This window comes from Mobula birostris, chromosome 5, assembly GCF_030028105.1.
Source record: "Mobula birostris isolate sMobBir1 chromosome 5, sMobBir1.hap1, whole genome shotgun sequence".
In the NCBI taxonomy this organism is placed as follows: Eukaryota; Metazoa; Chordata; class Chondrichthyes; order Myliobatiformes; family Myliobatidae; genus Mobula; species Mobula birostris.
This window is the reverse complement of record NC_092374.1, coordinates 92,157,036-92,174,077: the sequence shown is the minus strand read 5'-3', so window position 1 is coordinate 92,174,077 and position 17,042 is coordinate 92,157,036. Positions and strand designations below refer to the sequence as shown.

Here is a 17,042-nt window from a genome sequence, read left to right as displayed (position 1 = left end):
GTTCCCAACCTTTTTTTACGCCATGCCACAGCATGCAAGAGAATTTCTAGAAACCTGGTTTTCCACAAACAATTCTATAAACAGACATGTAGACCTTAATCTTATTTATAAGCCAATGTGGGCAAAACTCTAGACAACGCAGAGTTCACCATGCAACCAATCAGCAATGAGACCCCCCCCCCCCACGTCACAATTGAATTTTCATTATAACAACTAATCAACTGATTGAAACCCCTTCCTACCGGGTGTCTCTAGAGATGCAGCTTGTTAGCCCCTCGCTAACAGCCACCAGACTCAGCAGTGAGAAAGCCACTTTCTCAGACTCCGTGCACACATACAATTATAAAGAAAGTATATTTATGAATGTTAACCAAACCTTTATTAAAGAAGAAAGGGATAAAAAAAATGTAAAATTCAAAAGGGCCCATCATGACTAAAACAGTCAAATGTGGACAGATTGGAGCTCAAATCTTTCAAAAGTTGATGTGTCCGATGTACTCACGGCACCAACTCCTATCCACCGATCACCAGTATGATTTCCCCTCTTGGACTCCATCGAATCACGCATTCCTGTTGAAACAAATCCTTTGGCCGGTTCTTTGAACAACTTCTCTCCATATCTCCTGCCAAAAAGAACTCGACCCACCCCACTGTCCATCACCAAACCCCTTTGTCCAACTTTCTCGAGAACTTTCTTAAATTCCACCATCCTGATTGGATGACACTACATTCCTCAGCATTCCTCAACCAAATCACAACCCCATATCTTTAACAGTAACCCAAACACTACCAGCAGAACACACTGCTTCTACAGAAAACCATTAAATAAAATAACTACAACATTAGCAGTAAAATCTTAACCAGGACGTTACATATACAAAGCCAAGCATTCGGAGAACACACCACAAATGAACAGAACACTGATGATGTCCCCTCATATGGTGACGAAATGTTTGCAAATGAATTGAAAACAGCGCAACCCAACCATCAACCACCCAAGCTTCACATTTTCCAAGTTATTTCCAACTCTTTTCTATTCCTCATGTGTTGGGTTTTCCTGCTCATAAATTAGCCAGGTATTTGAAAATAACAGATGAATAAATTATGACAGCACTCTGCAGCCATCTATGTTTTCTAAAGGAGGATGTTTCTCATTGCCAGTGGGACCCCCGTGTGTGCCAGACCACTCCAGTCACTGGGAGACAGTCAGGCCCCAGCCAATGGGACAGCTGTCAGCCACGCAGAACACCAGACCCCCGAGCAGCGCAGTGCAGAAGGTAAAGCTTGGACCCTCGGAGTCGGTCTCTGCGCAGATCCCCCAAAAATCAGGTGTGTGGCAACCCAGATCCCTTAGAAATCAGGTACATGGTAGGGCAGGTGCTCAGTGGGGAGGTTGTTAAAGCTGTGGGCCAGTTTCTGAGGGTCTGAAGTTAAGATGACATCTGAAGATTTGAAATCACCAAGGATGAGAGCGGAAGGCGAGCAGATGTTCAGTGCCATCTGCCTGCACGTTATATATTTCTCGTCACCCCGCCTCTCCACCACCCCGCCTCTCCTACAACCCCCCTGTCCTCCAACCCCCCTCCCTCCACCCCCTCCACATTCCTCCTACCCCTCTCAGCCTCTCCCCTCTCTCCCCCTGCTCCCACCCTCACACACCCCCCCTCACACCCCACCTCCCATAAATACTTCCGAGGATAGGGAGGGATGTGCCCATAATATATTGGGCTGTGTCCAATACTCTCTGCAGATTCTTATGTTCATACACATTCGAGTAGCCAGTAAGTGAACTTGATGAATGCTAGTTTGTGAATACCAGATTTTTTTGAGTTAGAGGACAAGACAGAATTTAATCTGATCCCAACAATAATTCACAAATGTTAGCTGCTCTGTCCTCTTCCTCTGCAGGGTTTGCCAACGGAGTGCTGTCACCTAAGGAGGTCGGGGAACTCTCGAGACTGCTGAGCCTGTACAACAGTAACTCAGATCACCCAGCACCTTCTGTGGATGAGCTGTTCACCTATATGAGGCACATCCAGGCTGATAGGTTAGTCCAGTGGAGAGAGATACATGCACGCACAAAATCAATGAGGGTGTTTCTCGTGTTACTGAAGCTGCAGCCCTAACAATTGCCATTCCATTACTAGATTAATGGCAGGATTCTCAGCAGTGTGGAGAAACAGAGGGATATTGGGATCCACAACCATAGATCCCTCTAATTGTGATGCAAGTTGATAGACTGGTTAAGGAGGTGTATGGTGTGTTAGCCTTCACTTGTTGGGGGAATTGAGTTCAAAAGCTACGACGTAATGTTGCAGCTCTATAAAATCCTGGTTGGACTGTATTTGGAGTATTGTTTTCAGTTCTGGTTGCGTCATTATAGGAAGGATGTAGAAGCTTTAGAGAGGGTGCAGAAGAGATTTACCAGGGTGCTGTCTGGATTGGAAAGCATGTCTTGTGAGGACAAGTTGAGGCCTTTCTCTTTGGAATGAAGGAGAATTAAAGGTGACTTTGAAAGAGGTGTATAAGTTGATGAGAGGCATAGGTAGGGTGGACGGACAGCCAGCACGCACCATTTTTCCCAGGGTTCATTCGTTCATCCTGTGCTGTTTTGTATGACTTGGGTGATCATGGTCTTTCCATGACCATGATTGTTCTTGGCGAATTTTTCTACAGAAGTGGGTTGCCATTGCCTTCTTTTGGGCCATGTCTTTACAAGGCAGGTGACCCGGGCTATCTACCTGGTGTCAGTGGTTGCATAACCAGGACTTGTGATGTGTACCATCTGCTCATATGACCATCCACCACCTGCTCCCATCGTTTCATGTGACTCTGATCAGGGCTATGCAGGTGCTTTACCTTGTTCAGGGGTGACCTGCAGGCTAGGGAAATAGTGCCTTACACCTCCTTTGGTAGAGATCTATCTCCACAGCCCAGGATAGGAATGGCTAATATTAGAGGGCATACTTCTAAGGTGGTTGGAGGAAAGTATAATGGGATGACAGAGGTAGTTGTTGTTTTTTTTTTTTACAGAGAGTGGTGAGTGCACTGCCACGCATGGTGGTAGAGACAGAGACATTTAAGAGACTTAGGCTCATGGATGTTAAAAAAAACAATGGACGTCTATGTGGGAGAGAAGGGTTAGTTTGATCTTGGAGTAGGTTAAGAGGTTGGTACAATGTCGGGGGCCAAAGGGCTGTGCTGTACTGTCCTTTGTTCGATCAAAATCAGAATCAGATTTAATGCCGTAAAACGTGTTAACTTTACAGCAGCAGTACAATGAAAGATGATGTTTGTAAATATAGAGAAAAATCTGAGTTATATTAAGTGTATGTGTGTGTGTAAAATAAGTAGTGCAAAATAACGGGAATTAAAAAGTAGTGAGGTAGTGTTCATGGGTTCAATTACCATTTAGAAATCAGATGGCAGAGGGGAAGAAGCTGTTCCTGAATCGTTGGGTGTGTGCCTTCAGGCTCCTGTACTTCCTTCCCGATGGTGGCAATGAGAACAAGACATGTCCTGGGTGGTGGGGATCCTTAATAATGGACCTCACCCTCCTAAAGCACCACTCCTTGAAGATGCCTTGGATACTACGGAGGCTAGTGCCCATAATGGAGCTAAGTTTACAACTCTCTGCAGCTTACTTTGATCTTGTACAGTAGCAACCCCCCCACCTGATACCAGACAGTGATGCAGCAAGTCAGAATGCTCTCCACAGTACATTTGTAGAAGTTTTTGAGTGTTTTAGTTGACAAACCAAATCTTCTCAAACTCCTAATGAAATATAGCCACTGTCTTGCCTTCTTTATAGTTGTATCAATATGTTGCATCCAGGTTAGGTTCTCAGAGATATTGACACCCAGAAACTTGAAATTGCTCACTCTCTCCACTTCTGATCCCCCTATGAGGATTGGTTTATGTTCCCTTGTCCTACCCTTCCTGAAGTCCACAATCAGAGCAAGGTTGTTGCTGTGAAACCACTCAACGAAGTAGTATATCTCGCTCCTGTATGTCCTTTCATTATCATATGAAATTCTGCCAACAATGGTTGTATCATCAGCAAATTTATAGATGCTGTTTGAACTATGCCTATCCACACAGTCATGGGTGTAGAGAGAGTAGAACTGGGCCTAAGCAACATCCCTGTGGAAATGTTATTTCCAATTCACACATATTGTGGTCTTCCAGTTAGGAAGTTGAGGATCCATTTGCAGAGGGAGGTACAGAGGCCTAGATTCTGTAGCTTTATAATCAGGACTGTAGTAATGATGGTGTTAAATGCTGAGCTATAGTCAACAAACAAGATCCTGACATGGGTACTTGCATTGTCCGAGTGATCCAAGGCAGAGGAATTTAGGTTTATTGGTTAATTATTGTGATGTGTATCGAGATGCAGCAAAAAGCTTTTGCTGTGCTTGGCATCACGACGGGTCACACCATACGTAATTATATTGAGGAGATTTAAAAAGAAACAGAGTGCCAAATGTAGTGACACAGTTACAGAGAAAATACAGTGCAGACAGACAGATAAAGCACAAGGGCTACGATGAAATAGCTAGGAAGTTCATCTTTTCTTAAACGAGGTCCATTCAAAGAGTCTGTGTACAGTGGGGTCGAAGCTGTCCTTGAGCCTGGTGATACATGCTCTCAATCTTCTGGCTGATGGAAGAGGGAAGAAGAGAGAATAACCGTAGTGGGAGGTGACAGATTTTTAAGAGCATAAGATATTGGAGCAGAACTAGACCATTTGGCCCATTAGTCCAGTGCTTCATTCCATTGTAGATAACAATGGCAGAATGGGCAAGCAATTAAAACGCCATGGGGCTGGGAGTTGAAGTGAGGAACAGCGAAACTGTACAAACAGTGGTGCAGTGCTAGCCAGAGTGCATCCGGCACCTGTTTAAGAAAAAAGCCGAAATAAACAAGCTAATTAATTAGGTGCCGCCCAGGGTGATTTGAGTATCTCAGAAACTGCTGATCTCCTGGGATTTTTACGCACAACAGACACTGGAGTTTACAAAGAATGGTGCCAAAAACAAAAAAACATCCAGTGAGTGGCTGTTCTGTGAGGGAAAACATCTTGTTAAATCCACTCGCTGGATGTTTTTTTGTTTCTGGCACCATTCTTTGTAAACTCCAGAGTCTGTTGTGCATAAAAATCCCAGGAGATCAGCAGTTTCTGAGATACTCAACTCACCCTGGGCGGCACCTAATTAATTAGCTTGTTTATTTCAGCTCTTTTCTTAAAGAGGTGTTGGACGTGCTCCGGTGCAGTCCTGCTAGCACTGCACCACTGTGTACAAACCACTTATCAGACCGCAGATGGGGAATTGTGCACAATCCTGATCTTGCTCACAGAATCATTATGTCATATTGGGGGGTCGTTTCGTGCCTCGTCCATTCCAGCACATTGCAGAGATTTCTATTCGAGGCTTTCCTCAGAAACCCTATAAATTATTTTCCCTTACTGTTGAGAGTACCTTCACCCGAAGGACTGCAATGGTTCAAAGAACTGATTCACCATCACCTTCTCAGGGGGCAGAAAATGATAGTCATTTGCAGGATCTGAAGAAGTGACCAGAGTTCTCAGGAACCGCACTCAAAATGCAGGAGGAACTCAGCAGCTCAGGCAGCATCTATAGAGGGGGAATAATCGATCAATGTTTTGGGATCAGATCCTCCATAAGGACTGGAAAAGAAGGGGGCAGAAGCCAAAATACTATTGTGGGAGAGGAGGAAGGAGATCTCTTCAGGCCTTTATCTCTTCCACCTATTCCTCCCAGCTTCTCACATCATCCCCTCTCCCCCACCTACCTACTTTCCCCCTCTGTTCTCACCTGTCACCTGCCAGCTTGTACTTCTTCCCCTGCCCCACCTTATTCTTTTTCCTTTTCAGTCCTGCTAAAGGGACTCGGCCAGAAACAGTAACTATTTATTCCCCTCTGTAAATGTTGCCTGATCTACTGAGTTCTTGAGCATTCTGTGTGTATTGCTCAAGATTTTCACCATCTGCAGAATCTCTTGTGTTTATACTAAAGTGTCCTGTTCTGTAAAGTACTACTTGACTTTGTCATTTTAAACAGTTAAGTTCCAGGTGAAAGCTGCATCCTCTGTCCCTTCCCACTACTCCAGCTGTTAATTGAAATGTGTGTCCTATTCGCCTATCTTAAACCCATTAAAAGACTGTACATCAACTTCTAGTCATTCCTTCAGACTCTGGGGAGAGCAACCCTCTCATGTGTAACCTTGTAGCTGTAATCCCTCTTGCCCAAGTCTGTTCTCGTACTGCCCCTGCTCCCTTTCTGTACTTCCCGTTACGCTGCTGCCCTTTAGGGCAGCAATGAAGGTCCTCTCTGTCCTTGGCCACTCAGATGTAGAAGGATTCCTCATTGCTGTTTTCATGACTGTTTTGTTTTGCTGGTCAGGGTTATTAGCCCTGAGCCGAACCCCTGAGCCCAGAGGACCTGTGGACTACTCTTAGTCTGGCTTGTAACCTTTGGCCTGTTTGGCATTGGTGAACTTACCAAGACCCAAAGCATAAAACCCTGACTCCAGCCAACGTATAGCTCTCTGGGTTATTGAGACACACAAGCCTACAAAGCATGACAAGGTTGTGGTCCTCCTGGAGGACCTGCACTCTTTAAAGTGCCTTTATCTAATCTGGCGACTAGAAGTGGATGCAACACCTCACCAGTGGCCTAACCGGAGTCTTGTAAAGATTTCCTGCAGCTCTGTAACACTATATTCTGCAATTTGTCTCTGTAACACTATATTCTACAATTTGATATTGCTTTCCTCTTGTAGTACCCTGATGTACTGATGAGCTGAAATTATCTGTGTGGATGGCATGCAAAACCAGAGCGGGAATTTCTTCATTGGGGAGTGGTGCGAATGTGGAACGAGCTACCAATCGAAATAATGGATGTGGATTTGATTTCAACACTTAAAAGAAGTCTGGATGGGAGGGGTAGGGATGGATATGGTCCAGGTTCTGGACGGTTGGACTAGGCAGAAAACAATTTTGGCATGGACTGGAAGGTCGAAGGACCTGTTTCTGTACTGTAGTGTTCTATGACACTAAAACATACTGTACTTCAGTACATTTGACAATAGTAACCAACTACCATATGCAGGCAGTGTCTATGGAAACAGAAACAGTTGTTGTTTCAGAAAGAAAGTTGCTTTATAAATTTATTTTATTTATCTATTGAGGTACGGCGCAGAATAGGCCCTTCAAAGCTAGCCACGCCCCCAATCCCCCAATTTAATCCTAGCCTAATCATGGGACAATTTACAATGACCAATTAACCTACCAACCTGTAGGCCTTTGGACTGAGAGAGGAAAACGGCACACTCAGAGAAAACCCATGGAGAACGTACAGACTCCTTACAGGCAGCAGCAGGAAATGAATGCGTGTTGCTAGTACCGTAAAATTGTGCTAGCCACTACACTACCGTGCTGCCCATTTTTCTCTCTTCTAATGAAGTGTCCTAGACCTTAAAAGTTTACTGGTTCTCTCGCTGCAGATTTTGCCTGACCTGCTGAGTGTTTTCAGCACTTGCAGTAATTTTGATTTTCATTCAGAGTAACTTCACTCATTTTGTGCTCTGGGCCTAGGTTTATGAATACAGTCATCCCTCGGTATCCAGGGGATTGGTTCCAGGACCCCCGCGGATGCTCAGGTCCCTTATATAAAATAGCATAGTATTTGCATATAACCTACGTACATCCTCCCATATACTTTAAATCATCTCTAGATTACTTATAATACCTAATACAATGTAAATGCTATGTAAATAGTTATTGTACTGTATTATTTAGGGAATAATGACGCTTTGGAGGAGGCTCAATAATACTGATGTCAGGATCTGTGGAGGTTGGGGGCTGAGGATCTTCAAGCGTTGAAGTTCGAGGCTTCACAATTGCAGATGCTTTAGTTAGAAACATTGTTTAGTTGGAAATGTGTATGCCTACACATCACTTCATTCGCGTGGATTAAGCGTAGTGCTCGGCACGGCAAATTCAAGTTTTGCTCTTTGGAGCTTACTGGAATTTTTTTTTGAATTTTTTGATACGTGGTTGGTTGAATCCGCGGATGCGGAACCCAAGGATACGGTGGGCCAACGGTGCTGTGTTAGGGTCAGGGCAGCAGGTATGGTGAGTGAACTGAACAAGGTGCTGAAGACTAGTGATGGTCTGGGGGCAGGGGGATGAGGTGTAAGTAGGTAGAAGCTGATGTTGTTGTGAAGGTGGTGGGACAGTTCCAGTGAACCCAGGTTCAATCCTGATCTGCACTGTGCACATCTGTGGAGTTTGCACTGTCTCCCTGTAGCTTCAAGGGTTTCCCCTGGCTCTCCCTTTTCCTCCCACATCCCAGAAATGTACGTGGTTGATGGGCTCTAAATAGTGTCCAAGTGTCTGGCCAAGGAGTAGAATCGTGGCTGAGGAGATGAGCGGGGAAGGTAAAAAGGGGTCAGTGTATATAGTGCTTGAAGGCTGGCACAGATTCTGTGAGTTGAATGGCCTGTTCGTGTGGTGTATAACTCTGAAATGAAGGACATCTGAAATCAGTAAAAGAGCAAATAATACTGAGTGCTGGATATTTACGATGCAAGGCTTGAATAGTTGAATTCAGTGTTGAGGCTGGAAGGCTGTAATGTAGCCAAGGATAGGGTGCTCCAAAAGCAAAATCCGACAGATGCTGGAAATTGGTACTAAAAGGCCAAGTAAGGAAGCAGTAGGTGATGACAATCCAGAAGGAAGGTCATCGACTTGGAAGGGAATCACACAGCATGAAAGCAGGCCCTTCAGCCCAGCAGGTCTATGCTGACTACCATGCTCTTCCATGCTAGTCCTTTTTGCCCATGATTGGCTCTCTAAACTAGGGGTTCCCAACTGGGGTCCAGGGACCCCTTAGTTGTTGTTATTGTTCGTTTTCACACCTTCTGATACATTGAGCAGCATTTTTGCCATTTCCATAGCAATTTGACTGTTTTATGTGAGGCTGAGTTGCTAGCTTGACCCTCAACCCAGCGCAGATGGAAAGCGTGCAAGGAGCCAGCTGGATTCAATCTTGGGACCAAAGTCCGGTGCTGATGCCACTACACCACCACCCGGCAATGGTAGGGGTCCATGGCATGAAAAACACTGGGAACCCCTGCTTTAACGTTTCCTATGTATTACCTGGCCAAGTGTTTTTTTTAAAACAGAACACCTGTGAGGACCTTGCACAGCATTGCTTTGGAGCAGTGTTGAAGGTGGAGGCAGAGATTAAATATAGATATATATACCTTGTTCATCATTTCAAATTTAGAGTCATGGAGTATGGGAACAGGCCCTTTGGCCCAGCAGGTCCATGCTAGTTGTGTTGCACAGACCAGTCTACCCCCATAAACCCATTAATCCCCTCTTGTACACATACCTCTCTAGATGGCTCTTCTCTGCATTGAAGGTCTGTGTGTTTCACCAGCCAGTCCGTGTCTCTGTGTACCCTCTCCTTGCCTCCTCTCCCTCCACCCCATCATGTTGCTTACACACCCCCAGGTCCAGTGATGGGTGTGAGTGAACTGATTGTCCAGCTCTTGTGTTTCAGGCCAACAGTACCAGAGGGTCCAGCTTCCACTGCTCTGAGGAACCAGGATCAGAAGTTAAACCCAACAGCAAAGAAAGAGGTGAGTTCCCGAAACTCAGGCTGTGGATCTTGCCAAGTACAGTAAAAGTCTGATGATTTGAAAGTTGTAATGGTTTGATATGTGGCCAGCTCGATGGTTTGGAGCATGTACTGGGGGAAGGGGCAGAATATAAACAAGGTAAAGAGAGAGCTTTATTTGTCACATGTACATGAAAACATACAGTGAAATGCATCGTTTTGCTTCAATGACTAACACAGTCCAAGGATGTGCTGGGGGCAGCCCACAAGTGTTGCCTTGCCTCCAGCACAAATATAGCATACCCATACATCTTGGAATGTGGGAGGAAACTGGAGCACCTGGAGGAAACCCACATCGTCATGGGGAGGATGTACAAACTCCTTACAGACAATGGCGGGAATTCAATCCCAATCACTGGCGCTTGAGGGTATAGTGATGGGAGTTGGAGCAAGCTTGTGTGGGAATAGACTGACATTTCTATAGCACCTGGATGTCTCACAGTACTTTTGACATTGTTCTCCCTGTGACTGTGTGGGTTTCCCCTGGGTGCTCTGGTTCCCTCCCACATCCCAAAGAACTGTAGGGTCAGTGGGTTAATCAGCTGCTGTGACTGACCCTGAGTATGTGGGCAACGGGTAGAATCTGGTGGGTAAGGAGCTGAGGGGAAAAGAAAATGGAATTAATGAATATTGTTGTTACAAACTGGATGGACTGAAGGACCTGTTCATTGTAGTGTATGACTCTGAGAAGTCTGAAATTAGCAAAAAAGCAAACAAAGGAATGCATCAGTGAGTTTATGAATTGGATTCATACTGTCTCTCACTCTCTTGCTCTCTCTCTCGCACACATAAAAGTTTTTGGCACATGTATGTGGCTAGGGTGCCTGAGATTTTTGCACAGTACTGTATTTGTCAATATGGAGCAGAGAGCGAGTTTGTAAACCTGGCGGGAGCAAAGGATGTTGGGAATGGCGAAGGTGGAATGTCGCAGGAAGCTTGTGGGATGGGTGACAGAGGAGGAGTGCCAGATTGGGGTGCAGCCACACCCAGCCCTGAGACACCAGGCAAGGTCATTTGATTCAAACAATTGGTTTATTGATCATTACAGAATGTCTCTGGTGCTTCCTGCTCCTTCCCCTCTCCCTTTCCCTTTTCCCAACCATGATTCCCCTCTCCCTGTCCCCTTCCCACTCTTGGTGACCCATATCAGAATTAGGTTTATCATCACTCACATCTGTCATGAAATTTGTTTTTTTTTGCGACAGCAATACCGTGTAATACATAAAATTACTCCAGTACTATGCAGAAGTCTTAGGCCCCCTAAACTATATATAGTTAGGGAAGAAAAGGACAGTTAACGTTTCCAGTTGAAGCACTGTGTCAGGACTCATTTCCATCAGCAGGTTGTTTGTTTTTTGAGATTTCAGAGTCTGCAGCTTTTTGCGTTTAACCCTGGTATAACAGCTGCATAAAGAGGTGAATGTAAACACTTAGTGTGGGCCAGTGGAGTTGCTAACCTGTTCGGTAGTCATTGAATTGGCGGTGCATAGTGCAGACAGTGAGGTCAATGGAATGCTTTAAATATTTGAATGCAAAGTCATACATTACAGAGACAAATCCTGCAACACAGATATTTTGCTGGAGCAACTCAGCAGGTAAGTCAGGCATGCCAATTAGATTTAGTGTGTCACCGAAGATTCCAGCAAATTTCTACAGATGTACAGTGGAGAGCATTCTGACTGATTGCAACACTGCCTGGTGTGGGCGCTCCAGTGTGCAGGATCACAAGAGTCTGCAGAGGTTTGTACACTTAGCCAACTCCATCATTGGCATAGTCTTCCCCACCATCGAGGACTTCTTCAAAAGGAGATGGCTCAAGAAGGCTTTATCTATCACTCGGGATCCTCAACATCTGAGACATGTTCTCTTCAGCCAATACCTGCCAAAAGAACATCTGCAGGCATTCTGACCTCTGCAAGGGACTGGCAGCTGTTGGTGGACCTCGAAGGGCAGCTGAAGTTCCCCAACCATATCGTAGCCACCACCCTGCGACCAGACATTGTCCTAGTGTCTGAATCTACTAAGCAAGTGGTGCTGCTGGAGCTGACAGTCCCATGGGAAGATAGCTTGGAGGAGGCCTTTGAAAGGAAACTGTCCAAGTACACAGGACTGGTCAGCAACTGTCAGCAGGCTGGATGGAGAGCGAGGGGTCTCCCAGTGGAGGTTGGTTGTAGGGGATTCATAGCCCGTTCTTTAGTTCGAGCCTTCAGCATTTTGGGCATCGAGGGAGAGAGGAAGAGGAGAGCCAGCCACAGCACCACCGATGCGACAGAGGGGGCCTCAAGATGGCTGTGGCTCAAAAGAGGGGAGCCATGGAGTCATAAGTAGCTAACAATCTGGACACAAGCTGGGGTCTGATCAGCCCCGGCTGGGTCAGCTGGAGGAGGTTGTATGATGCTGAAAGACCCGAAACACCCGATGATTCCAGGAACATCACTGAAGATGTGTCCAGAAGCATCAGTAGATGTTATGTACACAGCTTACACCCTGAGTTAATCAGTGACAACCAGGAAAGACTGGGTGACAACCACGAAAAGAGTGGTGACAACTGGAGAGTCAGTGACAGCCCGGAGAGACGGCACCCAGGGCAGAACGGGCTGGCAACCCAATCTGTGTCCTCTGAAAGGAGGACCCCCACAAAAGCCACAAAGAATCTAAGGAAAAGATACCCCCAGGGGTGCCCGAGAGGGGGGGAGGATGAGCACCCCAGTTGGATGGACACTACGACATCAGACCCAGGCAATGAACAAACGACAATGAGGAAGCAGTGTGCATGTGGCCAAATCTGCAAGAACAATCGCGGCTTGAAGATCCACCAAGCGAGGATGAAGTGTTTGGCGGGAGCAGGAGCAGCACAACGCGCAGGTGTCCAACCTGGTGAGACGAAGGAGGGGCCAGGCCCAGAGTCACCCCATAGTGCCCGGAACCTCCAAGTGTTGCCAACTAATCCCTCGAACATGAAGTCTAACAGGAGGCGGATCAAATGGCCTGCAGCTAACATGACTTCACTGTGGAAGCAGTTTGATGACGATGTTAACCAAATTCTGGAGGCAACGGTGAAGGGAGGTGTTGATAGGAAGCTGCAAGCCATGACAACAATTATTCTTAGTATCACAGCTGAATGGTTCGGAGAAGAGGAGAAGGAAGGCTCCAAAACATCTTACTCGAAGAACCAAAGAGCATTGAGGATCCACAACATCAGGCAGGAGATGAAGGCGCTGAAGTCCCAATACAAGGAGGCAGGAGAAGAGGAGCGCATTGGCTTGGCCCAGCTGATGTGCATACTACGAAAGAAGATCAGGGTCCTCCGCCGGGCAGAGTGGCATCGGAGGCGGCATCGTGAAAGGGCTCGAAAACGTGCTGCCTTTATCGCCAACCCCTTCAAGTTCACCAAGGAGTTGCTGGGGGAGAAGCGCAGTGGGAAACTGGCCTGTTCGCAGGAAGACATAGACCAACAGCTGAAGAAGATATATAACGATCCTGAACGAGAGAGTGCGACATCCTAATAGACCCACCTGAACCGGATGTGCAGTTCGACATGTCAGAGCTGCAACTAAAGGAAGTCAGAGAGGTCGTCCGCAAAGCAAGGGCAAGTTCGGCTCCAGGCCCAAGCAACACCTCGTACAAAGTGTTCAAGAACTGCCCCAAACTCCTGCTGCGTCTGTGGAAGATCCTGAGAATCTTCTGGAGAAGGGGGAAGATCCCAGAACAGTGGAGAGTGGCTGAAGGGGTGCGGATCCTGAAGGAGGAAAATGCCACCCAGATAGATCAGTTTTGCATCATCTCCCTGCTGTGTGTCGAGGCAAAGATCTTCTTCAGTGCAGTTTCCTACCGGTTGTGCACCTACCTAGCAAAGAACACCTATATTGATACATCAGTCCAGAAGGGTGGCATTTCAGGGATGCCAGGCTGTCTGGAGCACATTGGTGTGGTGACACAGCTCATCAGGGAGGCCAGAGAGAACAAGGGCAACCTGTCAGTGTTGTGGCTCGACCTGGCAAATGCATATGGCTCCATTCCGCACAAGCTGGTGCAGCTCACACTGACCAAATATAACATCCCCAACAGAATCAGAGACCTTATCGCTGATTATTACAGCAACTTCAGGATGAGGGTCTCTTCAGGAGCAATTACATCAACCTGGCAGAAGGTGGAGATCGGCATCATCACAGGGTGCACTATCTCAGTGACACTGTTCTCCCTAGCCATGAACATGCTCATTAAGTCTGCTGAACCAGAGTGCAGAGGGACCAGAATGAATTCCGCTCAACGGCAACCACCTATCAGGGCATTCATGGATGACCTCACACTCACCACAGAATCAGTCCCAGGCTGCCGGAGGATTCTGCAAGGGCTCGAAAAGCTGGTGGAGTGGGCTCGGATGCGTTTCAAACCTGCCAAATCAAGATCGATGGTGCTGAGGAAAGGGAAGGTGGAGAACAAGTTGCGGTTCAGCATCGCAGGCACAGCCATCCCAACCATCACAGAAAAGCCAGTCAAGAGCTTAGGCAAAGTTTTTGACAGCTCTTTAAGGGACACAACATCCATTCAGGCAACCTGCATCGAGTTGGATGGCTGGCTGAAATCTGTGGACAAATCTGGCCTACCTGGGAAGTTTAAAGCCTGGGTGTATCAGCATGGCATTCTTCCCAGAATCCTGTGGCCCTTCCTCGTCTATGCAGTTCCGATCTCGACAGTCGAAACCTTAGAGAGGAGGGTTAGCAACCACCTCAGGAGATGGCTGGGGCTGCCAAAGAGCCTGAGCAGCATCGCACTCTATGGACTCCACAACAAACTGCAACTGCCCTTCAAATCCTTGGAGAAAGAATTCAAGGTAACAAGAGCCAGAGAAGTTCTACAGTATAGGGACTCAAGTGACCTGAAGGTGGCTAGAGCAGGGATCCAAGTGAAGACTGGCAGGAAGTGGAGGGCAGAGGAAGCTGTTCAGGAGGCAGAGGCGAGGCTGCGTCACAGGAGGCCGGTGGGAGTGGTCACACGAGGCCTAACTGGGCGAGGATCCTTTCCAACTCCCCAAATGGACACCAGAGGGAAGGAAAGGCGTTGTCTAGTTCAGGAGGAGGTGAGAGCAGTAGTGGAGGAGATGAGAGCCTGCAAGGCAGTGGGAATGAAGCAACAGGGAGCTTGGACAAGATGGGAGAATGCGGTTGAGAGGAAAGTGACCTGGGCTGATCTTTGGAAAGCCGAACCACACCACATCCAATTTCTCATCCAGGCAGTGTACGATGTGCTTCCAAGCCCATCAAACCTGCACACATGGGGCAAGGCAGAGTCATCTGCGTGCCCACTGTGCTCCAAGAGAGGAACCCTGGAGCACATCCTCAGCGGCTGCGCAAGGGCACTTGGTGAGGGACGGTACAGGTGGAGGCATGATCAGGTCCTGAAGACCATCGCTGAAGCTGTCAGTGCAGGAGTCGAGTGGGCGAAGCGGTCCCGACCCTCCAAGCAGACCATTGCCTTTGTCAGAGCTGGGGAGCAGCCAATACATACCAAAAGAACACCTGCAGGCATTCTGACCTCTGCAAGGGACTGGCAGCTGTTGGTGGACCTCGAAGGGCAGCTGAAGTTCCCCAGCCATGTCGCAGCTACCACCCTGCAACCAGACATTGTCCTAGTGTCTGAGTCTACTAAGCAAGTGGTGCTGCTGGAGCTGACAGTCCCATGGGAAGATAGCTTGGAAGAGGCCTTTGAAAGGAAGCTCTCCAAGTACGCAGGACTGGTCAGCAACTGTCAGCAGGCTGGATGGAGAGCAAGGTGTCTCCCAGTGGAGGTTGGTTGTAGGGGATTCATAGCCCGTTCTTTAGTTCGAGCCTTCAGCATTTTGGGCATCGAGGGAGAGAGGAAGAGGAGAGCCATCTGCAGTACCACCGATGCGGCAGAGGGGGCCTCAAGATGGCTGTGGCTCAAAGGAGGGGAGCCATGGAGTCATAAGTAGCTAACCATCTGGACACAAGCTGGGGTCTGATCAGCCCTGGCTGGGTCACCTGGAGGAGGTTGTATGATGTTGAAAGACCTGAAACATCCGATGATTCCAGGAACATCACTGAAGATGTGTCCAGAAGCATCAGTAGATGTATTTACACAGCTTCTAATTGATACCATAAGGGAGGAGGTGCAGGAGCCTGAGTTCCCATATTCAATATTTTCCCCTCAACTATTTCTGAATGGTCTATGAACACTACCTCACTATTCCTCTTTTGGTCTATTTATTTATTAATTTTTTTATTGTAACATATAGTAATTTTTTGTTTTGAACAGTACCTCTGCCACAAAACCACAAATTTCACGACTTGGTCAGTGATAATAAACCCGATTCTGATTCAGCTGTGGAGGAGAATTAACAGTCAACATTTTGGGTTGAGACCCTTCATCAGATGTTCTAGTCCAGTCCTGATGAAGAGTCTTTACCCTCCGCTTTGCAGCCTGACATGGTGAATTCCTCCAGCATTTTTTATGTTCCAGAACTTCAGCATCTGCATACTCAGGTCTCTCCCTTTTTCCCAATTCATCCATACCATATAAAATGCCTGTTTAAGCTCATCCCTGGGGTAGAATGGGACAGCAGGGCATTCAGACAGGTTGTGCATGTGTGTTAGGGGATTAAAGAGCTAGTCTCAGCAACAGTGATAGATGGTCAGGTGTGAGTTTTAGGGGGCAGCCGGCCCCTGAACTTAACTGCCAAGTGTTACCCAGCCTGACAGTTCTGGGTTTTATGCTGCGTTACCTTCACCCTGATGGTAGGAGGTCACAGGGATTGTGGAAAGAATGGGAGGGATTTTTGACAATGCTGGAGGCACTGCATTTGTGGCACTTCTAATACATGTCCCGAATGGGGGCGTATTTCCCCGTGTCCATTCCTGAATCACCTAATTCATGAAACTGTAGGGGCAATTTTAGTGAGTTACAAAACAAAACCCCTGAGAGCACAGGGAAGGCATGTTGTTCTCCCCCACCACCACATGTGCAGATGAGTCCTTTAATTGAGAATCAGCAAACGCTGGAAATCTCAAATAGAGGCAGAAGATGTAGGAAACTCTCAACAACAGAGGAAGAAGTACCAGAGTGGAGAAATCTCTTGTTCAGATACTGCCTGACCATCTGTCACTGTTGCTGAGAGTAGCTCTTTAATCCTTTCACAAAAAAAGTCTTCAGTCTTTACCCAGCTGATTCCAAACCCACTGAATGTTACCCTTTGTAAAGACCACCAGGCAAATCTACAAGACCATAATACATAGGAGCAGAATTAGAGTATTCCGACCACGAGTCTGCTCCAAATTCCATCGTGGCAGATTTATTAACCCCAAGACCCTTGAT

General features: G+C 47.0%; 1 protein-coding gene across 3 annotated transcripts in view; it reads left to right on the top strand.

The window, feature by feature from the left end:
• cntrob (centrobin, centrosomal BRCA2 interacting protein) overlaps positions 1-17,042 on the top strand; it is a 92,050-nt gene that overhangs the window by 72,607 nt on the left and 2,401 nt on the right. For 2 of the 3 annotated variants that reach the window (XM_072258428.1, XM_072258429.1), the window contains exons 17-19: positions 1,162-1,329; positions 1,909-2,047; positions 9,594-9,672. In XM_072258428.1, coding sequence (XP_072114529.1) covers positions 1,162-1,329; positions 1,909-2,047; positions 9,594-9,672 — 386 coding nt within the window. Of the gene's footprint in view, positions 1-1,161; positions 1,330-1,908; positions 2,048-9,593; positions 9,673-17,042 lie in introns of those variants that run through there. The other variant, XM_072258430.1, reaches the window with a different exon arrangement.